Below are 24,847 nucleotides of genomic sequence, written 5' to 3' on the forward strand. Positions count from 1 at the left end.
GACTTTCAGTTAAACCCGAGGGAGTTCCGCCCCGCCTTTTGTTCCCTCCCGTTGGTTTGCTGCCTCGGCTGTGCCGGAAGCGACGCACCAATGGTTGGCCCTTTGACCAATCAGAAGGCGCTCCGGCGCAGTCTGGCGTTGGTCGAACTTTTTCCTTGGTTTGAATTTTGGCGGCGGTGGGAGCCGCTCCATTGCGATCATTGTTTGGAATCCTTCCGCCCGGATTTTTCTCGGAGAGGCAGCGGCGGTGGTAGCGGCCGTCTCTCGGCTTCAGATGGCGAAACCTCTGCGGGAAAGGTGAAAGGACGGGGGCCTTTTCTGAGACCAGGTTGTGTCCTGTGGGGAAGGGGACAGCCTGCCTCTGGAACGCTGAACGGCTGTCCGGACTGTGTCGGCTCCTTTGGGAGTGAGTGGGGCCTCCTTTAAGGCCGTGGGACTCGCTCCCCCAAGTAAAGCAGCCTCAGAAGCAGCGGAAGGTCCGAAGGGGGCTCGATGTGGGGTCCTCCAGCTGCAATAGGCTTCATCTTTTTCTCCTTAAATGGCAGCGCCTCCCTCTCGGCTAAGCAGTGAAGCTTTGTATGGTTGGGCCTGGTTAGAATTCGCACGGGAAGATGAGAGCTGTGGAGTGGGAAATTAAACAAAAAGGTCAAAAGAAGGCAGTGGGTAACCACTTACGTTTTGTTGCCAAGAAAACGGCACGGGTGTGCCCATGAGGTCCCGGGAGTCAAGCCTGATCCCAGGGTATCTTTATCCTAACATGTGGACTGTGGGTCTTTAAGCCAACTATATAAACTTTATACCCTATATAGAGTCATTGGGTGGCTATGGAAAATAGTTGATGTAGTTCACTGGCAGAATGCAGGTGGCCCTTGCTTAACAACCCTAATTGGGACTGGAATTTCCATTGCTAAGTGAAGTGGTCATTAGGTGAAACATCATGTGACCACACCGCTTAGCGACAGCAGTTCTGGTAGTCCTGACTGTGGTTGTTAGGCGAGGACCTCATGCTTCTCCTGCCCTGCTGTGTTTGGCTCTGTTTCAACTGCCCTTACTGCCTTTCTCCCCCCATCTTTGCCCTTTTGGCTGCCCTGCATCCTGCCACTTACCCTGCTGCCCCCAGCCGAACTTCGCGAGGCCAGCAGGGGGGTGGCAGGAGTAGGCAGTGGCGGCATGCAAGGTGGCCAAGAGGGCAGAGATGGGGGGGATAGGCATTCACTGTGAGGGTCTCAGAAAGGGCCAGCAGCTGCCTCTGCCAGATATGCCTCATCAGCAGTGGGAGGAAGAAGATGGTGAAGGTCAGTGGGGGGCGGATGGTGGAGTGCAGGGTGGCCAAAAGGGCAGAGATGGGGGGGAGATGGGCGTGGGGGGAATTGAAGCACACACTACATGTGGGTGGGCTGCCACATGCCTAATTTCTGATTACATGATTACAAGGGCAGAGATGGGGGGGAGATGGGCGTGGGGAGAGTTGAAGCACACACTACATATGGGTGGGCTGCCACATGCCTAATTTCTGATTACATGAGCGTGGGGGCACTGCAACGGCCGTAACTTCGAGGACCAATTGTAACTACCATTCGTTCAGTGCTGTCATAACTTTGAATGGTCACTGAATGAATGGTCATTTAGCAAGAACTACCTGTACATACTTTCCATGCAAGTGTCACAAGCTCAGTCCTTGACATTTTCTGTTAAAAAGAAAAGTATTAATGTATTAGATTAATATGTAATAATAATATGTAATATTAATACTAATGTAATGCAAATGAGAATTCTGGTATAGGGAGCAAAGGCAATGTTTGTATTACGTGGCATCACGGCACTGAAATTACTAACTCTCTTTTCTTGTTCAGTGAAGTCTTGGCTTCCTCCCTGGTGAACTGTGTGACTCAAGCACTGGGAAAGCTTCTAGATTTATGGAATGCAATGGGAATTGGCAAAGAGCTGCAGCTAGAACGCATGCAGGCTGCAAAGGCCCACATTGAGGTATGGATCAAGATGGCAGCCTTGAAATGTAAAGTATTCTTTGTGAAGCTGGATTGCACAAACATCCAGTACCAATTCCCAGTATCCATTTTGGGGGGAAATTGCTACTTTGTTGTATGTTATGATATTGGGCATCAAATGTTGCTGCATTAGAATTTTTGGTTTCATTGCAGTAAAATAGGGATGGGCAACAGGCAGTCTGCATATGATCATGTTAGCTTCCTAATTGCTGCTGCTGGAGCATCCTAAGATGACCATTTTCAGCATGGTGATTTTTATATATTTTTCCTTCAAATTTAAGATCCATTTTCGTTTTCAAAATGCCCCCCCCCCCCCAAGTCTAACATGATTTCATCCCCACATGCCTGGAAATGTCACGACATCACCAGGACATGACAGTTGCAGTCCTTGAAAGTCTCTAATATGTAAAGTTGCTAACTCTGGAACAAAGAGTCACAACAGCTGTGAAAATAAATATGTAATCAATGCCACATACAACCTTCGAGATATATGACATGTTCAGAGATCAGACTATTCTGCATAGTTCCAGCCTTTTGCTATAATGATGAAAAATCAGGCTTTTCAGAGATTTTGTAAGTAGAAAGGGAATACTACTTGATGGGAAGATAATAGAAAAAACATTAAATAAGTACAATGATGTCTGAATTCTTCAAAATACAGCAAACTGGAGTAGGAGCACCTCACCAGTTCTCTACTTTTTCTCCTATCCCTTTTTTGTTTAGAAGTCCTGTGGGAGGCCCTTTGCAAATCTTACAGAAATTATGTTTCCTAAATAGTTTGCATGCTGTATCCAAATTAAGGTAGCTAGTGTTTCTTTTTTGTAAAACCTAGTTTTTGGGGCAGGGGGAGGGTTATTGTAAGATGTATTGTGCTTCAAGTAAAATTCATTTGTTTGAACATATTGTCCCCTTTGAGAAACATTGATGTTCTTACACAGCTAATTAAAAGACCTGGAAACCTGGTCTTTGAAAGATCTATTAAATCCATTATATATTTCTAACCGTACAGGGAAGTTAAAAGCACCTGAAACAGTAGGGTACTTTTTTTTCTCCTGCAAAATAAATTGCTCAAGGGAAGAGGCTGTTTATTTTTAAAAGTGAAACAGTGAGTCAATTAAGCAAGTATCAACAAGTCTCTGAGCAGCTGTTACTTTAATATACATTAGAACAAAGTATTATAAACTAAAAGCCCACTTGGTTACCAATTATTCAGTTTTTCACTTTTTAGTAAGCAATCATTTTATTTGCCATATGTGTGTTTCTGATTGCAACATTTGGTTTATAGCAGGAAGAGAGGGAGGACCAGTTTTGACCATTCTCTCTTTTGCCCCCATGCACCAAATTTATTTTCATTGAAACCATGTGGAAGATGGCATGAGGGATGCGGAGCAAAGGGAGTCAGCAAAATTCTTCTCTTCACTCCATTCATGAATGAAAGCCTTCTATCAGTGACTGACAACAACCTGATACCATCTTTGACTGCCCCTGGACACATATCAAATCCTGGGCTAATTGAGATAGGCCTTTATTCTAGCTAGGGATTCTGATGGGCTCTGATCAAATAAGCAGTTCAACAGTTAAATCTGTTAGAAAACTATGCTGACATGTTTTGCGGGGATTTCTGGACAGGCGCTGTTGAATGAAATGATTGATGAAGAAAGCAGTTTGAAAGAAAAAATTGAAAATGACATTGAAATTCAGAAAAGTCAGCTGAATATGCTCAGATACCAACTCAATCTGGACCCTTACCAGGTAAGTTGTTCTCAGCTGCTTATTATTCCCAAGAACAGAAAACTAAAGTGATATTAAGCTACCTGCCGTAAACGACTTTTTATTTATAATTTCTTCCCAGTGCAACATTGTAAATAACATTTCATTTATATTTTACTATTCTGTGGTGGAATATGTGGGATCTATGTATTATAAAAAATAGGAGATTATTATCTGACATATGAGACATGTTTTGAGAAACATATGAGTCCCCTTGTTTCCAGTGTTTCTGTACTATAATATTCTTGCTAGGTGCATCCAAAGCATGAAACAAACTGGTGGAAATTAAGTTGCTGTTTACTACAAAGGCTTTTTGCAGAAAATTTTAAAATGACCTGTTCACTCAGGCTGTCTCCTGATCTCCTTAATTTCTCTATATCAAGTGCCCTAATTGATTTTTAAAATTGTAATACAATTTAATATTCAAATTGATGATTTCAGTATTTATTTCTTTTAACATTTTAATGTTTGAGGTTTTTTTTTTTACTGTTTTAGCATTTTCTATTTTTATTGTAGTTTTTTGGTTTTATGTAAATTGCTTTGATTTTTTTAGTGACAAGCGTATAGAAATACTATAAGAAATAGGAGTAACTCAAATTGAATGCAGCTTGATGACAGTGACTGAAAATTGTGGGACTGGGACAGGAATTCTCTGAGGGACTTCTTTTTGAAGCAGACTGGGGAAAATAGTATGTTTCTCAGCAAGAGGGGAGAGTAATAAACGTATTTCAGTTGACTGTTCAGTTATTCCACTGGAGCTAAAGATCTTGTAAGTGGTTTCCTACCGTTTGTTACTCCTATAAATTGGAATTACATGCTAGCAATGGTAAGTGTGAGGCCTCTTGTGTCCCAATGTTTCAGATTCCCATTACCTGTTTAGCACTAGATATTTCTTGTTCTACAGCTCCTCAGAGACCTTCTGCTATTTGAATAATTTGACTTTTTCTAGCCATATGCTGTGATTTTGTAAACAAGACTCAGCAGGCAACATAAAGTAAACACCAAAAAGCATTCTTGTACAAAGATAGTTAGCACAGATAATTAATAACCACTGCAGCAGCACCCTTGGGACATATATCTAGCTAACTATACTGTGGGAAAAAATACTAAGAACCAAGGTACAAAATCCCAATATCGGTATGGGTTCACAAAGCACCCACCGGTCTGCTGAAAGCCATGTTTTAAGGGCTTCCCTATACAACAACAGGGTCAGGGCCATGTGGACTTTGAGGGTGGGAGGATACCATTCCACAGGGTAGGAGTAGCCATAGAAAAGGTATGTCTCCAAGCTCCCATAAGAGGACATAATTGTAATGATGGAACATGGAACATGCCTGCTATACTAGATCTAGTAGAACGAGCAGACACCTGGAGAGAGGCCACCCCACAGATATAAGTACTAAATATATATTTTTGCTGTATAACTTTACAGGTTGATGATGGTTTAACAATCCTTCAGTTAGAGAAGGAGTATCGTCTGGCTTTAGAAAGTGCTCTTAAAGAAAAACAGGAGAGGCTGAAGAAGTTGACACAGCTGCAGCAAGATGACCAGGCACTATGTACAGAGCTTTGTGAAACCCCTTACTATATCCCTACTGGCAGTATTCCAAGTAGCATAGAACTGGAAGAATTAAAAGAACATGTTACAAATCTTTTGAAAATAAAGGTATGGTATTGATTATGTCTCTTCACTAGGAAATCAAACATTGCAATAAAAAATAAGTTAAATGAATATTCTGCTTTCTTGAGCAAAGAAAGAATGAGCATTATCAGGTGTCTCTGTTCTCTGCGTCCCATCTAGACTCAAAATCCTAGAAAGGTTGCTGTCAGAAGACAAGCTTTGGCTTTTATCCAGATTATACAAAGAATTTGAAATGAAACTGGGCATGACGTGGAGGAATAGGCAGGGATTCTATTTTATGATTGATGGAAAATCAGCTCCCATTGCAGATGGGAGCTGTTGTTCTACCTGAGAAAAGTGATTTCTCCTCTACCCAGATATAATGTAGATGTCCAAATTCCATTAAATATCCTCTTGTGACAAGGTTCTTTGTGGGCATACCTTTCCTGGGTATTTTCAGAGTGGCAGAGTGACTCCCTGGACTATAAATGATCTTATTTATCAAATTTATATGACTGCCCATCTCACACAAGGTGACTCTGGGCAGTGTACAATAAAACCAAAAGTTAAAACAGTATACAAAAATCAATTAAAACAAATATAAATAAAAAACAAGTGATGAACATCAGAATGTTATACATGATGCAGCCAGTGCACGGGACCACTGTTGGCAGGGGATCCCCAGGCTTGCTGAAACAGCCACATTTTAAGGGATTTCTGGAAGGTCACAAGTAATAAATGATTACTTTCCAACCATAGGAAGGTTTCACAGCAAGAGCTAGAACTAGGAATTGGTGAGCTTTGAGAATTTCCACAGTTCCTGATTGCAAATTAGAGTTTTAGATTTGGCTGGATGAGATAGGTTTATAGTTTTAGATTGATGTGTGAATAAGTAGGAGAATAGCCTAGCTTTCTAATTAATTTGATACAAGTTATGAGGACCTTGTCTAGTAGAACTAAAATGCTTTATCTCTATTTTCTAGTGAATTAATTTGAACACTTGTTCTGAAATTCAGTTCAGAATTTAGTGTCATGCTTTTTAACATTATGAAACAAACAGGCTTAATATAAGACATTGTATGCAGTCTGGTCTTATTTTGCTAGATTTAATTTTGGACTGTGTGGCAATAAGATGAACACTTTAAGGTGAATTTTCTCAGTGCTTTTTGAAATAGAAAGTTGGATTAAATATAATGTTTAGAAGTTCTTGGTATCTGAAGCCTTATGATACCAGTTAAAATAGCTTGCTTCTGGGTGTGATTCAAGTGTGGATTATGACCTATAAAGCCCTACATGTAAGTGTCAGCCCAGCTAGATAGACCAACCAGGAAATTAGCTCCACAGGAAGGGTGAAATGTTTCAGCCTCTTTTACCTTAGGTAACAGTTCTTGCATATTTTTGTCAAGATCATCTTCCTTATTCTTTGCATGTAGGGCCTGATTATCTGAGGAACTGCCTGTCTCCTGTGATATCAGCCTGGCTGCTATGAGCCAACAGGATTGGCATTCTCCAGGCCCCTTCAGTCAAACAGGGTCATCTTTCAGGAGCCAGGAAGTGTGCCTTTTCTGTTGCAGTGCCTTCCCTCTGGAATGAGGTTCCCCCTGAGATCTGGGTGGCTCCCTCTCTGATGGCCTTCCTGAAGGCCCTAAAGACCTGGCTGCTTTCCCAGGAGCCTGGGCTAGGGTGGCTGGAACCCCTTGTGGATATGTTTGTATATGTTTTCTGTGTTGTTGATCCGATGAGCCATCTTGTTCTTTCATATATTGGTTATCTTGTTTTTTCTTATTGGTACTGTATTTTATTTTCTCTGTTATATTGTGAGCCTCCCAGATTTGTTTTGGAGTTGGGCAAAATAGAATAAGCTTTTTAATTTGATACATTTAAATTATTTAAATTATTCATTTGAATAGCAACAAAGATTAGAAGAGTTTCATAAACTGAAAAGAGAAATCAGACTATATAGTAAAGAAATTGGGCACACACCTGATGGAACACTGGAAAATAATATATTATGCGATGATGATGAAGAAGAAGGGTATATTTGCCTTACAAAAAAGTACCTTGAAGATCTCCAACTGCTTATCCATCAGGTAGGACTTCTTATGTAAAAGGTTATATTCATATGAGTGAATTTATTACTTGAACTATTAGGTCACAATATTGTTTGAAGTCATACTTCATAAAAAGCAAGGAAGGCTCCAAAGTGAAAGAATCCCAACTTTTCTTGGTGCAGATTTATAGCATGTGGGTATCAGTCTACTGTACTTTGTAATATACAAAATTTAAGGGGTGATAGTAATGGATGATAATAAATGAAGGTTATGTTTTAATTAGTTTTTTCTTTAGTTGGAGTCCATCTTTTGGAACTTAATATCAGCAGCCTGTGCGAACACTTGATAAGGGCAAGATATTGAGATTGCTTTCCTTTTTTAGCCTTTACAAAGATGGTGTGGAGATATTTTGTAGTGTCAGAAAGGTGGATAAGACCATTTTTGAAGGAGTGATTTTGGCCTTTATTGCAACCCCCATTCATTATTTTCTTGAGCAAGATCAGTAATTATGAACCCTTGAAGATTTTGTCTTGTGCCAGCAGCAGCTCAAAATTTTTTTAAAACATCTTGTATCTTTTCAGCACCAAGGAAAGCTGTTTAACAGCATTTTAGTTACTGTTGAGTTGTTCAGTCTCTTACAACACTTGAACAGGCCTTTCATGTGTGGATGTTTTCTTAAGAAGGATAATGGTTGATACTGGAACATGGAAACTGAGTCTCTTTTTCCTATTGACTCCTAAATGTATTGGCTTACCAAGTCAACGTAGGTTCTATCACCCTCTTCTCAGCAAAATTTGTGCTGCTTGTCATATATAGTGATGAAGGCTCAACAAAGCAGAAAAGAGCATACTTAAGACTAGTGAGATCTGTAGCCAATCTGGGGTGACCCCGTGAAGTGGGAGAAGAAAGTAGGAAAATCAAGACAGCTAAGGAGAGCAAGAGAAGGGGTTTGGCAATCCAATTTGGGAGATTAAGTGGTACAAAAAAGTATATTTTGAATGTATGTGTGGAGAGAGAGAGAGCCCTTACTTTAAATGGGTCTCATTTAACAAAGAGGACACAATGAGCTGGAAGGTGAATGGATCTTTATACAGTATGCTGGGAAATCTGCCCTGCCAAGCAGCATTGTATACCTATTATGTTTGTAAAGGTATACATCACAGGGCTAGAATTAAACATCTGTTTTTGGAAAATATTAAAGCTGATCTTTTAAGAAAGTTAATGCTACTGCCAGAGTCACATTCTATGTTTTTCAGGATTGCAGTAAAGCAGCTAGCACTGACTTTCATCTGGGCTTATTTACAGAAAGAACCCGTACACTCTTCATAAATCTGATAACACAGCATTCCCCATAAATAAATCATGGTACAGTGGACAGGAAAGCATGTTGATATGCTCTTTCCTAGAGGTTGCTCCTGATAGAATATTGGATCTGACTTACTTTCCCCTTCAGGCTACTGTTTAGACAGTTGACTTGCCTTATTTCTCCAATCTTTAGGTAACCTTTTTGCATGCACTGATATGAATATGCCTCTGTAGTTGCAGAATAAGAAAGAGTCTCTGACTGCTACCAAGGAGGTTCTGGTGAAACAGGTTCAACTTCTGTGGGACAGACTTCAGTGGCCACAAGAAAAACAAGAACAATTCATGAAAATGACCAGCCAGTGTTCAATCTGTGAAGCCACAAAGATGGTAATAGAATGAGAATTTTGACATCTCTCTCCATTACTAACATGAATGTCCTAGGTTAAGTATATTTTGTAACCATCACAATTAATTGTTTGGAGCCCCTAATTTACATCAATATAGAACTGTAAATATGTAAGATAGTAATTCATTTAGCAAAAATCCGTGAATGCGTACAGAGTAAGGATTTTATTGGCGTGTGGTTTTTAACTCTATTATCTTCAGGGAATTATATCTGTATTGCATCATCTGCCATGGAATCGCAGCACATTGCAGAAGTTTCTAAGATGCACTTATGGCAGGCACACAGTCTGTTCACAGTCTGAGTCTCTTTCAAGTGATTAGTTTGTTGCTCCACTTGAACTAGGAGATTTCCAGCTGGCGGTAACTTCTAGGATGCTAGACCACTTAAACAATCTAAATATCATTGTACCAGTGATCTGATTATTTCTGGGCACATACTGATACTTTGCTGCCAAGTAGTGAAGTTTATTTGGTTGCATTATGTGGAGATGACACGATGTATGACAATTTATTTAAAATATCCATGTGTGTGGACTTTGCCATGGAATCTAGATTACTGTCTTTGATTTAATGATGGAATGTAAGGGATGATGGCATTTCCATATCATGGAAGTGAATATATATAAGGTAAATATGAAAGTAGATAGGTTTTCTCATTTGAAGCTCAGTTTCTTAATGTGTTTTGACCACATAGTCCTCTTTCAAATCTCGTCTAACAGAATTAATTATAAGAAAACTGCAAGTCTGCTTATATATTCTGAAATATACTATTTTCATTGAGATAAATTCATTTTGTTTTCATTAGTGGGAAGAGGAATTACAAACCCTGGAAGAGCTGAAGAAAGAGAAGCTTAAAGAAATTACTTTGAAAGTCAGGCAAGAGATTGACAGCTATTGGCAAAAATGCTTTTATTCTGATGAACAAAAAGCTGCATTTCAGCCTTTTTATAATGGTAATTCATTGTAGCATATGCCTTTAAATTCAAAATGTAATCATTATCTACTTTAGGTATGAGAAGTCGTATGTTTGAAAGCAAATGAAAATTTTATCATTCAAAAAACATTTGATATGGAGGTAGTCCTCGGGTTGCAACAGCAATTTTGGGACTGGAATTTCCATTGCTAAGCGATGTGGTTGTAAAGCAAGTCATCACTTGATCGCATTGCTTAGCAGCTGCAGTCCCAGTTGTTATAACTTCAGGACTGTGCAAGTCATTAAGCAGGAAGAGGCAGGAGTCCCAGGCAAGCAGGACAGCTAGTGAGAGCTACAGGTGGGCAGGGCTGTACTGCAGGCAGGAGATATGGAGTGCAGGTGGGTGTGTTGGGGGGCAGGGGTGCCACAGGCAGGTGCTACAGAGCGTGGGGGAGGTGCCATGGGCAGGCACTATGGGAGATGGGGGTACCACGGACAGCTGTTATGGAGGGTGGGCAAAAAAGGAGCAGGAGCAACTTCCAACTTCCTGCCGGCTTCTCCATTGACTTTGTTTGTAGGAAGCTGGCAGGGAACGTTGGAAATAGCGATCACATGACTGCGGATCCCTGCGATGGCATAATTGTGAGCTGGGCACTGAGGGCCCAGATCATGATCATGTAAATGTGGGGATGCTGCAATGGCCAGAACTGCAGCATCCCCTTTAATCAGCATCATCGTAACTTTGAATGGTCGCTGAACAAGTGGTTGCAACCCAAGGACTACCTGTATTGTCTGTTGGAATAGCGGGACAAATGCTAAAAGGTTTTCTAGGTTGAGTCACAATGAATGGGTTTGATGTCTATGTTATCTTTTGCTAGGTTTAATGAAAGTTATGCTTTCCGATTTATATAGACAATTTCTCAGAAGAATTGTTGAATCAACATGATGAAGAACTTCTGAAAATAAAAGAGGTTTATGAGGAAACCAAGTGCCTTTATGATAGTATTCATAAATGGGAGGCCATCCTGGATCGCTTTATTGAATTAGAGGTAGATGCTCTTTCCATGCTTACATTATCTCATTGAAGAAGGGAAAAACATGGCAGTATTCACAGAAAAGGTTAAATCTAATATGGGCCAATAATATGCCTGCTGGTGATGCTTTTGTTTTTCGCTTAATATTAAACAACAACAAAAAATCAGACTGAAAACTAGAAATGCAGCGTTTAAAAAGGTAAACAAAAGACTAAAACAAAACCAATAAAAGGAAAAGAGATTAGGGATAAATATATATGAGTTTTTATGTAATCTTAAGGGAAAATATAAGTGTTGTATTTAATACTTCTGCCAGAATCACATTTCAACAAAGGTAATCAATTAAGCACAATTACATCAATATAGCTAGTCTATGTTGAATAAATATACCTTTAATTATAGGAATCTTTTAAAGATGTTTGCTTTAAATTATTTTGCCTAAAATACATTTTCATACTTTAAAATTCCATTGATACAAAAAGTGATGTACTATATCCAGTATTTTTTAATAACATGCTAATGGCGTAAATTGAATTAATTTGTTATGCTTCATCAATTTATATGCTTTAGGAAAAATGGACAATAAACCAATGACCAAAAATACTTAATCAAAACAAATGGATAATTAGTTATTGTCACCAAATATACATCAGTTTGCTTGTAGACATTATCTAAAAAAAATTACATTTGATTTAATGTAATTTAATAGAATAAAGGTTTTAGATTAGGGATATGTATAATTTTTAGGCTTAAGGCTACACTTGGCCTTTGAGTGGTATGTTGGTGCTATATCTCAAAAGAAGCCAAAGAACAAGATGCTGTTTTGGACAAGAAAGCTTAAATTTGATTAAAATTATTTAGATAGTTAAACTATATAATTGGTTTAAATTAAATTAATTTCATGTAGTTAAAGTTTGGTAGCAATATTCAGAAGGGTTTTTGTAGGTTCCACACAGCTCAGATTGTGCATCTGTATTTTAGATAAATTACTACACAGTATCTACATTGCATTCATTGGATTAGAAATGTGCAATTATACTATGTAAATACTGAGCTTCTTCAGTCTTTCTGGAAGGTCAGGGCAATATCCTGACTAGGCTTCAAAAGGACCACTCTAGTGATTGAAAGCATATCTTGCTATGCTGTGAAAGTTCCTTTTTCAAACAAGGATCTTTTTTAATTGTCTGGGATAATTTATTATTGTTAAAAAATTTACTCATGGCAAATACTGTTTTCTGATATGAGTTAGAACATAGTACTTGCCTAATCCTGGTATTTTCCAGAAGTGGTATAATATCTCCACATTGTCCCCAAAGAAATAGATTTGGAGGATGTCACCCTAGGTAAGCTGAATGAGAAGAAAGTTATTTGACTTGATTTTTAAAATATAGATGCTAGGAAAAGGGTGTCGCAACTATGATACATGGATCATAAAATTCAAAATAATAGGGTTTTTTGCCATGAGATCAGTGAAGCTGATTTCAGTATCCAACTGATTATCGATCTTGCTCTTTACAGCTGCAAATTTTAATAGACTGAGAGAAGAAATCCAACTCTAAATTTCACTCATAACCCCTAATGACTTGAGAAATTAGCTCATTCATAAAATCTGGAAAACTAGATTAGTTTTGTCTTAAACTACTTTGTCTTAACAGTTTGTCTTAATTTCTAGCATGCTTAAACTCTGATTCAGGTACAATATCTAAACTTGGAAAATTTATTTACCTAGCAACATTATGATTCCTTGTTATGCTAGTATTTTATCTCACCCATTTGATTTTGTGTTTGTGTATTTTCCAATTTTGCTGGTCATTGACCGAATAAACAATATTTATTTCGTTATCATGATGTTATTCTCAGACTTTTTAGACTTGTCTGATTTGCTTACTTGTTCAACGCATCACTGAAATAAAAGCTACTCTAGCCTCAGTTGATGAAATCAGGAAATTGCATCCAATATATACGCAGTAAGCATTGAGATTTGGTTGCTGGCCTGAAGGAGGATTCCCCCTATGACAGGGTTGGTAGTAATACTGAAGCTGCTATCAATAAATACATGTTTAGTTATTCAGTATATAATCTATTTAGTGTTTGTGTTTAGAAAAAATCAACAGATCCAAGCAGGCTCCTAAACAGAGGGGGTAACTTGCTGAAAGATGAAAGGGAACGATCGAAGATTCAGAAGCAGTTGTCAAAGGTAAAATGCCAGGGCAATGTTCTCATAGCTTCTCTCGTGTGTGTGTGTGTGCACGCGCGCGTGCGCACGTGTTTTCAGATGGGGGTAACAATGGGAAGATCTTAGCAATATGAACCTTCCTAAATAAAAAGACAAACACCAAGTATTGTAACAGTGGCAGGTTAAAAGAGTTGTAACATGAAGTTAACATAGTATATTAGCTCTTTTATTCTAGCCTCATTTTATAAGGTTCTTCTGTAGGTTACAAAATCTTCTGTGTATGTAAACAAGTCTATAAAGAGCTCAACTGGGAGATATTTAATTATACGTTCCCACTGACATGTACATCTTAGAATTGTTGATGATTTGTTGGCTGTTGTGTCTTTTAGTGGAATACGGTCAAGGCGTAAAAAGTTCTATTCTGAAGTAGTACATGAAATTGATCTTGGAGTAAGCCATTTTATGTTTGAAACTCTAATTAAAATTGAAGAATAATTAACATAGACACTTCCTTTTACAAAATTAGTTAGGGGAAGAACTGAAGAAAAAAATTGAAACCTGGGAGAAGGAACATAATTCAGATTTCCTTATTCGAAGCCGGAGGTTTCTTGATTCCATGGCCCAGCAGCTGCAACATCACAAACTTAAAAAAGATCAACCCAAAACGGTAAGTTGTTCTTCATGGTTTTGGTGCTATTATGGAATAAAGTGGCTTTAAACTGTTTCCACTTTTTTGAAGTTGCTCAATATGTCACTTAATTCAAACCATGATTAGCATCTGCTTGCAAATATATTACGGGTGAATTTTGGCTAGATTAGTGAGCAATAATTATTACTTTATCTAAATGTAATTTAATTTTTGAAGGAGAGAATGAAAACACACAATGGTTAGCACACTTGTCCATCTTTTAACAATAATTAAAAGGTGGAAGTGATCCATATCTTTCTGTGATGATCATGGGTGTCTTTATGTGATTGGATGTAGATCTGCAATGTAAAATGTATCAACATTTACTACATTAAAATAACTTTTTTATGTTCCAGTCAGTGAAGTGGGATGAATGTACAACTCCAAAAGCAGCTATGAAAAGATCTGCCCATGTGAACACTCCAACTCCGAACAAGATGCGCAAAGTAAAATATTTTCTGAATGTTTATTTGGTAACAAACTTTCATCCTGTTTGTCCTGTGTATAAATGAGATGTGATATAAAAAGCCAGGAATATAATACAATACTGCAGGGTCTGTTGTGAAGGGCATGGCTAGTCTTGAAACTGCTATATCCCAGGAGGCAAATAGTTAGTTTTCTCCTCCTCATTCCTCCAGACTCCCAAATTACTTCCTACCTCCTATTTTTGTCTTTTTTCTGGGCAGGTGAGCAGAGGTTCAAGTCAAACACTAGGCTGAAACCACCCACCATTTTCAGCTTCTAAAGCTATATGGGATCAGAAGTATTCTTGGAAATAAAGATTATGTTTGAAGCTGGCCCTTTAGTTAGTAGCTATTTTTTTTTTCTTATTAAAATAATCTTAAAATCAGATGGAGCTTGGAACCTGACAGATGTCTTGGGAATTTTAGAAGGTGCCTTGTCCCCAGGAATCTCTTAAACATTTCTGCAATATTGTTTCTATTCTGAAACAATAGCCATATAATTGTTATGCACAAAATTTGATAAATACATTGGAAATATAATTAAAGTAACTTCTGGATTATTAGGTACTTTAAAAATGAGACTAAGTCTATTAGAATCCTATCTTGATTGTCTGTAGTATAGGCTACCCCAAAACATTGTTTTCTGAGCAGCAGCTCTCAGCATGAAATATTAAAATACAGCTTTAAAATATTCTAAAACAAGTTGCAAGATCAATATTTCCAGAAGAAAGGAATAAAATCAGTTTAACAGAATAATGATAACAGCAACAATAATAATAGCAACAACAGCACAGCAATACCAATACTTGTACCAATAACAGTACAAAGCAGAAAGATCATACATTCTGCAAAAGGCAGGGAGAAACTCTTTGTCTTGGTATCCAAATGATCAGAGCAAAGATGCCAGGAGCACCTCTTGATGAAGCCATTTCATAGCTAATGCCAGTGCTAAGAAGGTGCCCCCTATCTCACTTCACTCAATAAGGTCATCTGGCTTTTGATAAAGAGGTCAAGAAGTCAGTTTTTAGGTATGCTAGTTCTAGATCATTTATGGCTTTACAAGTTAAAATCAGTAGAGTGTTCTGTTCTAGAAATCCCACAGTATTAGCATAGTAATCCTAGTTCCAGTTAATCAAATTTGGTGCCAACTGCAGTTTCCAAATAATATTGAAAGGCAGGCCCACAGAAAGGGAGGTTTCCAGGGCACGGTTAACTGACATTGTTATTTTAATCCAGGTATAGTTGTTGCCCACTAGATGGCAGGAAGAGGTTAATTTTTTTCTGTCTTTTCTTTGTCTGAATTTTTGTTGCTCTGATCTAGTACAGTAGTCCTGAAAAAGAAGACTGTTTCAGCCAAGTAAAGGTCTTTGTCAAGTTTGAGATAACCTCAGAATGTATTCTTGGAAATTAACATTGGATTTAAACCTTAGTATGCTGCTTATTGAAATGTCCAAAAGTTTCTTAGACTAGAACTCTATTTTTCAGGTAGCCTCAAACCTAACTGTACTTAAAGCATCTAGCTGCAATAACATAGCAACCAACATTGCTGTTGCCGGCAAACTCTCCGTTCAAACCAAGGTGAGTAAGATTAATTGTGTTTTTAAAATTTGAACTGGTTGTTGAAGGTAATAAAATAAAGAGTAGTTGTGTCTTTGCAGGGACACAATGCAAATCCATTTCTTCATCAATATAGGCTGGGTTTCTTTCATTGTAGGCAAGGCATTTGTGGATAACATGACACATGAGCTGGTCTGATTTATACTTCTCCCTGATTGCACTATTGCTGACTGATCTGCTCGGTGATTGAAATACACAGGAGGTTTCCCCCAGGATTAGGGTGAGGTTAATAATGTGTTTGAGAGACTGCATATGACATACTGGACTGGACTTGCAAGTTTCGACCTAAGCTCCTGAATCCAGTAGAGCTTTGAACAAAAAAACAAACAAAAAAAATGACTGACTTGAACTGGCAAGTGTTAATAATCTTTCTGTAAGTGCTTATTCAAAGCTACTTTAATGTTCCACTAATTTCTTGTCTGATTTGGATATTGATATGCAAGCTATGCTTTCTATGTTTACATGTATAATTAACATCTGTAATTGGCTCTGGCAAGATAATTTTTATTGTAAAAATGTATTAGGAAAAATAAGTCATTATTTAATTTTGTGCTTTGTATAGGAGGTTAAGATTTTTTGGAGAAAGAATTTAGTCTTATTTTACCTTTGGTAAGCAAATGATTGTGCTGCCTCTTGTAATGTTACTTATGAAAGCTTATTTGATATATAAATATAGTCCATATTTACCAATATATTTTTCTTTGGGTATTGAACGGTTGTATCTTTCCAAAATTAGCGAAAATGTTTTAACTGGTGCCCAATATTGTCTTATTGATCCCAGGAAATATGTCATGCAGAGTTACGAAGGACACCTGACTGGTCCATTTTTTTGCATAGAAAATATTTTACAGAAAATATTTCATATGAACAAAACCGAACATGTTAAGAAAAGTGCACATTCTTAGCATGTATTCAGTTCTTGTGTTTATACAAAATTACTTGTATAAAACTTGATTAGATCTGTAATCTTAAATGTTTAAGAGCATGACTTCCCTATGTGTATGCTGCATGGCATCTCATATTCACATATTTTTTGAAAAGATAGTATTTTTCCATGTCTGAGAAAATACTTCTTTGTAATGTGTGCTTGCGTAAGATTTATGTTCTGTTGAAAATAATATATACAGTTGAAAAGATCATAAACTTAATACAGTTTTTTATTTGCAAGGGAAACATCATAGTACAAAATGAAGAACTTTCATGATGTATTATGATTGTTTTCTTAACAAACAGAAAAATGTAAGACATTATTCTTACTTCAGCTGGATGTATTTGGTTAAAGGCAAGTGGATATATAGTTTCAATTATATATATATATTCAGTTATAAGCAAGAAGAATTATGATTTTACTATTGCTTTATGCAGGTTATTGTATGAACCCAGTTCTTTGAATATATGTCTTATATATTGGAATATATGTAATATGTAAATATGACTTACTTTCTCCTGTAAGTATGCAGGTGACTGCTGCAAACTTCTGGGGAAAGTAATTGTTTCAAGAAAGGAGAAAGTAATTGTTAGCTTCTCCCAGAGTATGTTGATTAAAAGACAAACCTGAATTTAAGTAGACAACGTATTCCCCAAAAGATTATCCAGAAAGCTGCCTCTTTTCTAGTATATTCTCAGTGAATCTAGGATGCCCCCATTCATTTTTAAGATAAATTATTCAGAGAAAAAGAGTCTAGTTTTTACCTTTCAGTAAATACTGTATAAACCTAACTGCCTCTGTCTGATGGATTACTGTTAATTATGATTAATGATGATTGATGGCATTCAAGCAGTAACCCATGAGGCAAAAGGTCTATTTAAGCAGACTATCGCTATGGATGCTCTTTCCTCTGTTTTTGTTTTTGGTCTCCTCTTTATTTACTTTTGGCCTTCTTTTTAAAAATGAAGTTTTGATTCTTAACCAGCTAGATGAGATAATGAGTTGAATAATAATTGTGCAAGACATGAAATAGATAAGATTTTATAAATCATGGCTTGAGAGGCAATATAGTTGTCAAGCAAGTATCTCATGTTGTGTTCAACTCCTTGGACACTTCTGTGAAATTTTCTTGGCAACATTACATAAGAATTTGCTATTGCCTTCTACCAGAATGGCTTTTTTGTTTTCTTATTTTTTTAGTGGTCTTCCTTCCAAATACTAAACAGTCTCAGCTTGCTTGGCTTTTCCCACAATCACTCAAGGCTGGCTGGGTTCTGCAATTTGCCATGCCAGTGGTTATCTTAAAACATTTCTAATTAAATGGTTATGCTATCCCATAACTCATGTTCTTTCTGAACTAACAGTCTGCCTGATAAAGCCAAACAGCACAAGAAATATTGGGTAGTTTCCATGTAGTAGAAAAACTAGAGAGCAGGCATTGGAACAGTACTGGAGTAATTTATGTGCTCTCAAACAAGACTCTTATTCATCGAACGCAAAAAAGGCCATAAAAGCAAAGATAAGGCCTAATCAGATATGTTGCTAAGGGGAAAACTTGGAATGGATTCCAAATGGTAAATGGAAAATAGATATAGTTTACCAATAAGATTTTCTGGCAGATAGTGTAAGTAATGAGCAGAGAAATGGAAGCGTGTGAATCTTAAAGCTTCATTCTGAACAGGGGCTGTTTTCAGGCTTTTGCTTGATAATGAAATTTGTTTTTTAAATTAGATGTAATTTTTCCTCCAGTCCTACAACAGCTATCTGCTTAGCTATATTTTGTATTTGATGTAATTTGAGACTAGGTGTGTATTACAATTACATTTTGCAGACTCCTTCCAAAAGCACACCTCTATATTCCCTGTACCAACCATCATTAGAAGAGTGCAAGAAAAGCAAATCTACCAACCAACTTAGTTATTCAGATTTTCTGGTATGTCTAACTTGTGTTTCATTATTGCATAGATTCATAGGTAAATAAGCAGAACATCCGGAGCAATGAGCTAAATATTGATTTATTACAGTTTAGTAATGGTATTGATAGGAGCCAAGAGTTTTCCTAAATTACCTTGGAAGAGCAAATAATCATTGGCTGTATGATTGCTTTGCATGAAGGGAATGTTAATCCTTATCCTGTCTGGGATTATTTGAAGATTGCTTCACAAATGTTGACTAACTCAAGATAGAACAAAGGCACATGATGGTGGGATTGATTTGTCCAGCTGTCACAAATTAACACTCTTTCTAAACACGCTAAAAAGCATTTGATTTTTAGCTACTTTTTTCCTTCAAGGAGTTCAGGGCCATATAAATAGTCCCATTTTGTTTATTCTCAGCTCAGTTAAAAATAATAGTATTCTCTGCACAAAACAGGCTAACCACAGGAAATCCTGATATAATTTCTGCTATTAATATCTTTTTCTTCCTTGACCCATAATTCTGATTCTGGGCCCACCTGTAATGTAACAAAATATAGTTCTATTGAACAAAAACATTTGATTCTGCTTTTTTATCAAGAGTTCTTCATTAGTAACAATGGCTAATAAATCATTACATTTTACATTCTTCTTCTAGCTAGGGAGTTGGCATTTATGCTGTCCCTTTATATGAGTGGTCTTCTCTTACCTGTTCTCAGGCCCTTTCTTTGGTCATTTTTTCAATAATCTTATAGCACTTACAATTAAATTCTATTTCTAATTGCACCTAAAAACAAGGAAAATGGTGGCTCATTTGTGAAATTTTCTCAGTTTAATGTGTTCCACTTGGCAACCAAGCTACTATAATTTTGGATTTCTTGCTATCCCATAAATTTCCGTCTTTCAAATATTTTATTTTAATCATTCTCCTTTCCTGCTTATTTTGAAATTTATGCCCATTCATTTGAAGCAAGGTTGGTCTTTGGTGTTTTTGCTGTTGTTGCTGCTGCTGCTGTTGCTGCTGCTGCTGAAGATTTTATTTTAGGAGGCTTTTGGCTAATGTGGTTGTTAAAATCAGTGTGTCTCTGTGTGTAATCCTGTCTTTTTGGATAATACATTTTTGTTGTTGTTTTTATATTGTAATTTTTTAGTTTTCTCATTTGAAAATGCTGTAAATCGCTCCAAGTGCTATCTTTGCACCAGAAGGGCAGGATAGAATTGGTCCTCTGACTTACCTCACCTCCTTTGTATACTCCTCCCAGCCTATGCTACTGATCTGTTCATTACCTTTTGGAGAAAATGAAAATATATATCTAACCTCTTAAAAATCATGCTTTGCTCTGTCTGGAAAAAGAACCTATTCTAATTAGCCCCAGATGAAAATTCTGCTCTACTCTTTCCCCTGATACTTTTTTTCCAGGAACTTTTTTTCTTGTCTTGTGGTAAAACTCAGTTATCCACATCCCATTTACTGTATTTTTCATCCCAGTTTCTTTTGAGTTGGGTAATCTACTGCCTTCACCAAAACACGATGCATATATTCTTTGTGTCACCAAGTTGTGTCACCAGTTAAAAGGAAGAGAAAACATAACCATATTAAAATAAACTAAAAGAGCAATTTAAAAACCTAACTTCAATCTTGGATTGAAGATACATGTTTAGTCTGCCTTTGTATGGCCTTGTTATTGATGTAATGGAAAGACTGACCAATGTTATTCCAGGTGGTTACAGTTCAGTTTCAAAATTACTAAAATTTAGTAGCTTCTCTTTAAAAAATACTGTTGTAATACATATTTTATGTAAATGCTTATATTACTGTGTAATATACTATACACACACATATAATAATACTGTATGGTTTCTTAATTTTTTTCTTATACATTTTAACAGATTGTGTCTCTGTGTGTGTATGTATGTATGTATATATAAGACCTTAGCCCTTCTGATAGTTAAGGTAAATTAAAAGAGCCTGGAAAGCGCTCCTCAATTAGTACTGATCTTTCTAGTTATTATATTTTGAATTTTGCACCAATTTAAGCTTTAGGGTGCTTTGCAAGAGACGTCCACTGTAGGCTGTGTTGTTACAAAGGCTTACGCTTGAATTAACCAAAGCATGGATAACTGTAACCAGATCGCTGCATATCAAAAATAAGGCAAATACTAATTGAAGACCTAGGGATAGTATAAGATTGATAAGTGCTGCAAACTATGCTTTTTTGATCCAATTCTGTGGTTATATTTTTCGCTGGTTTTCTTCTCTTCCTCTGTTTGTCATAGCTTTTTTCATATATACTGCTGTCTATCACTAAAGAAGAGCTAAAATGTTTCAATCCATCCTCTTCCCCTTGATTACTTTTGCTTTTTTGTGACACTATATTATCACATCATAATCTTCTCACCATTTTCTAAAATAATATACCATTCAAAATACTTAGGCAATATGATCCATATTCGCAATCCATTCACTAATTTTCTCATTCATAATCCCCTTTCTATCCAGATCTAAAAGTGCTATTCACCCCAATGACTGTAGCCAGTGGTTCCCTGTTTTAAAGACACAGCTCTTCCCAGCTTATCTTGCGTAATGATTCAGCAGTTTCTTTATTGGCCCATGACTTCTGCTGTTCACTCTCATGGTTCTCTGCATTCTTCACTTTGAACCTCTTCTATGAATTATGTCATCTCTTCAAGTCTCCCTTAAATCCAAGGATCTGTTTAGTGAGAAGTCTTTAGGTTTAATTACCTGATACCATTTTGACTCTCATCTCCATTTCTCTGCTTCCCCATAATTTGCTTTGGATAATTGGCTCCCTGTGAAATTCTCTTCAACTGCCTTGTCAAATAATGCACTGTATAAAGAGTATGATACGATTGTCCCTCTGTCATGTGTTGATGTTGGCAAATTTTTAGAAACTGTTTAACTATATTGAATTATGCTTTAAGAATCACTGCCAGAAATTAAGCTAGAAAATACTGACTAGAATAGTGCTACTCTCAATGATTTCATTACTATTTGGAATACTGTGAAGTGTTATTAACGTGCTCCGCACTGTTACCGTTTAATTCTGCCAGATAGTATTATGGAATTGTCATGGCTGAAGTTTTAGAAAGTAAAGATGAAAATAGTTAACCGTGAATTAAATTTCACTAAGCAGCTTAGTTTGCAATCCTAGGTAGGCTTAATGTGATTATGTAAGTCACAAGAATATTGTAAACATCAAGGTAACTTCAGGTCAAGAAAGTAAACCAGTAGCGCTCCAGATATTCCTGAACATGCAGCCCAACCAGCATGCCTAATGGTAAGTGAAGCTAGTTGGGCTGCTCTCCTGGAAGGCCACAAGTTCCCTGCCATCCAGTTTTAGGTGTGTTGTCAGATTGAGTCACTGGGTTCACAAATCACACTAAATCACATTGCTTGCTTGGTTTGCTTTGTGTAGAGCTCATCCTTTTTTGGCTATGTGTTAATTTTGAGAATATAGTGTGGATAGGCTTGCAAAATGGGTGCTGGGAGGATTGCCCATTTAAATATGCCCATAATACAGCTATCTGGTGGGATATAACTAGTTACAAAGCACTGGCTTACCAAAAGCTACCCCCACCCCAGCACAATCTCTACTATCCCCTTTTATCTTTCTCTTATCTAGCAAGATACAGATACTTCTGCATCATGCTTTTGGGACATTTTTGAAAGTAAAGGTGATGCTGGTGGTTTTGCTTTGCAAGGTGCCTACTCCCTGGTTTTTTAATTAAAATGTTTTAGTCAAGTGGGGCAGAAAGTCTGGCCCCAAGGGAATGTGTTCTGTAAACTCAGCCAATTTTGATTAATTCAGTAAGCTATACAGGTAGTCCTCGCTTACTGACTACTTGACCATTTGAAGTTATGATGGTGCTGAAAAAGATTTTTGACTGGTCTTCACACAACTGTTGCAGCATCCCTGTGGTCACGTGGTGGCGATTTGGGTGCTTGGAAACCAGCACGCATTTATGACAGTCACAGCATCCCACAGCCACATGATCGCTATTTGCAACCTTCACAGTCAGCTTCTAACAAGCACGGTCAATGGGGTAGCTGGCAGGAAGTCGCAAGTCAGAGTCACACGACATCATGCTTAATGACCGTGGGTGATTTGCTTCACGACTGCAACCAGAACTGATGTCATACGTCAGTGTGGTCACTTGATGTTTCACTTAACAACTGCGTCACTTAGTGATGGAGTTGCTGATCCCAATTGTGGTTGATAAGTGAGGACTACCTGTATTTAAGCAAGCCATAATTTAGTATAATATGTGATGTGAACCTATTCAGGAAATGTATTGGGTTGTTGGGGTCACCAAAACAATAAGATCATGTGATTTACAGCTTCATTGAAGCATGAAGGAGAAATTTATTGAGATATAAACTAATCTATGAATTTATTTCTGTTGGCTGTACTGCATATTTCTGTTATTCTTTGTAATATTGCAGAAGGAACTTACAGTTAAATCAAGCATCAACAACAGGATTCTGAATTCTACACTCAAAGAGAATTTGGATGAATGAACCCTTCTTGATTCCTCTGTTACAAAGCTCGAGTCAATGGGAACTGTAAATAAGTAATATATGAACACTATATAATTATATAATCATGTTACTAATACATAAACTTCTTGTAATAATCACTGCTTCAGTTCTGGTTACATGTATATAAAATGATGTGAGAATACCATCAAATATTTAGTATGTGCTATCTTTATGGAGGAAGGACCTAAGAGGCAAACAGAAAGCTTAAACACTTCCCGTTTTCTGTGTTAAATGCAGAATGAACATATAGAATGAGGAGTATATGATTAAAGGAACAGTTATGTATAAACTGCGGGGCTGATAAAGAGCAGAACTGTTCTCTGATGTACAGTATCAGACAACCCTATGTTTTATTTAACAGAATAGAATATATCAAATTCAGGTTATCTGTTGATATGTTTTCCTGTTTCCATTGTCTTCATTTTAAGATTACAAAATATGTGTTTTATGTTAATATAAAAAATAAAGAATTGACATTTCAGTTCATCTATTTTGGAAAACAGTTTTTCAAGAAATGGGCTGCTTTCTCTGAAAGCGTTGATGTAATACATGCTGTGATGCAATGCATTCGAGGCATTTAAAGGAAGGCATTCAGCTCTTTTCAAATCATAAGAATGTTTTGCCACAGAATTTGGGATGGACCCATAGTAATTATGGCTATTCATCAAGCAACAATATTTATTGTTAATAATAAAATTAATTTCTGAGATGGCTTTGATAAGATGGCTTATGCATGGATACTGAAGTTGTACAGGTTCAGAAAGACTACAGAGAGGAGTTAAAATTCCTGTTTGTTTCACGTGCTTCTCTGGTTTATTTATAAGGGACTCGATAGGTGGACAAAAATGCCAAATCCAGTCTAAACATTTGGCTGACTGTGACCAACCATAATAATAATATGTGGTACAAGATTGGTTTCTGAATAGTGGTAGTATTACTTTTTCCTTGAAACAGTATTGGGAAACCTGTCAGCTGCAGGTGGCCTTCTAAGTACTCCATTTGTGGCCCTCCAAGAACCCTTATATACAATATCTCAAAATTTGGCAGGATCATGAACAAAATCCGGTAGTACAATTTTTGGATTAAAAACAAGGTAGGGATGGGAGCCAACGTGTACAGTATATGGATGAAATGTTTCCACTCCCATTGTTAACCCACTGAGCCTTCCCCAAAATCCATCCAAGCTAGGCCAAACAATATTTAACCCACTAATACTTACGACGTTAAAGCTTTCTGCCACTTGCCAGCTGGTAGGTCAGTGGATTATGGCCCCAAGGCCAAAAAAGACCTCCTGATTCTCAGGTTCTTCAGAGAAACCCTGCCCCACACATATACAAGCCAGCTAGAACCTTATCTGTAATCACATCACTAAAATACAGTCGTGTGAAAAAG

At 37.2% G+C, this 24,847-nt stretch overlaps 1 protein-coding gene across 3 annotated transcripts; it reads left to right on the plus strand.

Annotated features, from left to right (window-relative positions):
- Nucleotides 1-131: 131 nt before the first annotated feature.
- On the plus strand, nt 132-23,922 carry LOC103061596 (protein regulator of cytokinesis 1-like). 3 transcript variants are annotated; one of them, XM_025169003.2, is made up of 14 exons: nt 132-297; nt 1,854-1,986; nt 3,636-3,758; nt 5,209-5,442; nt 7,308-7,487; nt 8,988-9,140; nt 9,964-10,111; nt 10,984-11,120; nt 13,207-13,302; nt 13,808-13,948; nt 14,326-14,415; nt 15,919-16,011; nt 18,810-18,911; nt 23,360-23,922. In XM_025169003.2, the coding sequence occupies exons 1-14, from the start codon at nt 275-277 to the stop codon at nt 23,432-23,434; spliced, it is 1,728 nt and encodes a 575-aa protein (XP_025024771.2). In that variant the 5' UTR covers nt 132-274; the 3' UTR covers nt 23,435-23,922. The 3 variants fall into 3 exon arrangements, with proteins under 3 accessions (XP_025024771.2, XP_087986170.1, XP_087986171.1); XM_088130044.1 differs by lacking the exon at nt 18,810-18,911; XM_088130045.1 differs by lacking the exons at nt 18,810-18,911; nt 23,360-23,922 and adding an exon at nt 16,148-17,346.
- Nucleotides 23,923-24,847: the final 925 nt, after the last annotated feature.

The sequence above is a fragment of the Python bivittatus genome, unplaced genomic scaffold (assembly GCF_059951505.1).
Source record: "Python bivittatus isolate LINGU-HERP-01145 unplaced genomic scaffold, Pbiv_v1 ctg000850_np1212, whole genome shotgun sequence".
NCBI lineage: Eukaryota > Metazoa > Chordata > Lepidosauria > Squamata > Pythonidae > Python > Python bivittatus.

What these genes read in the sequence shown, in the direction of transcription:
- LOC103061596 (XM_025169003.2), top strand. Translation starts at nt 275, where the DNA reads ATGGCGAAACCTCTGCGGGAAAG. An exon ending in CTGCAAAGGCCCACATTGAG is followed by an intron (nt 1,987 to 3,635) that starts GTATGGATCAAG and finishes ATTTCTGGACAG; the next exon opens with GCGCTGTTGAATGAAATGAT. An exon ending in TCAATCTGGACCCTTACCAG is followed by an intron (nt 3,759 to 5,208) that starts GTAAGTTGTTCT and finishes ATAACTTTACAG; the next exon opens with GTTGATGATGGTTTAACAAT.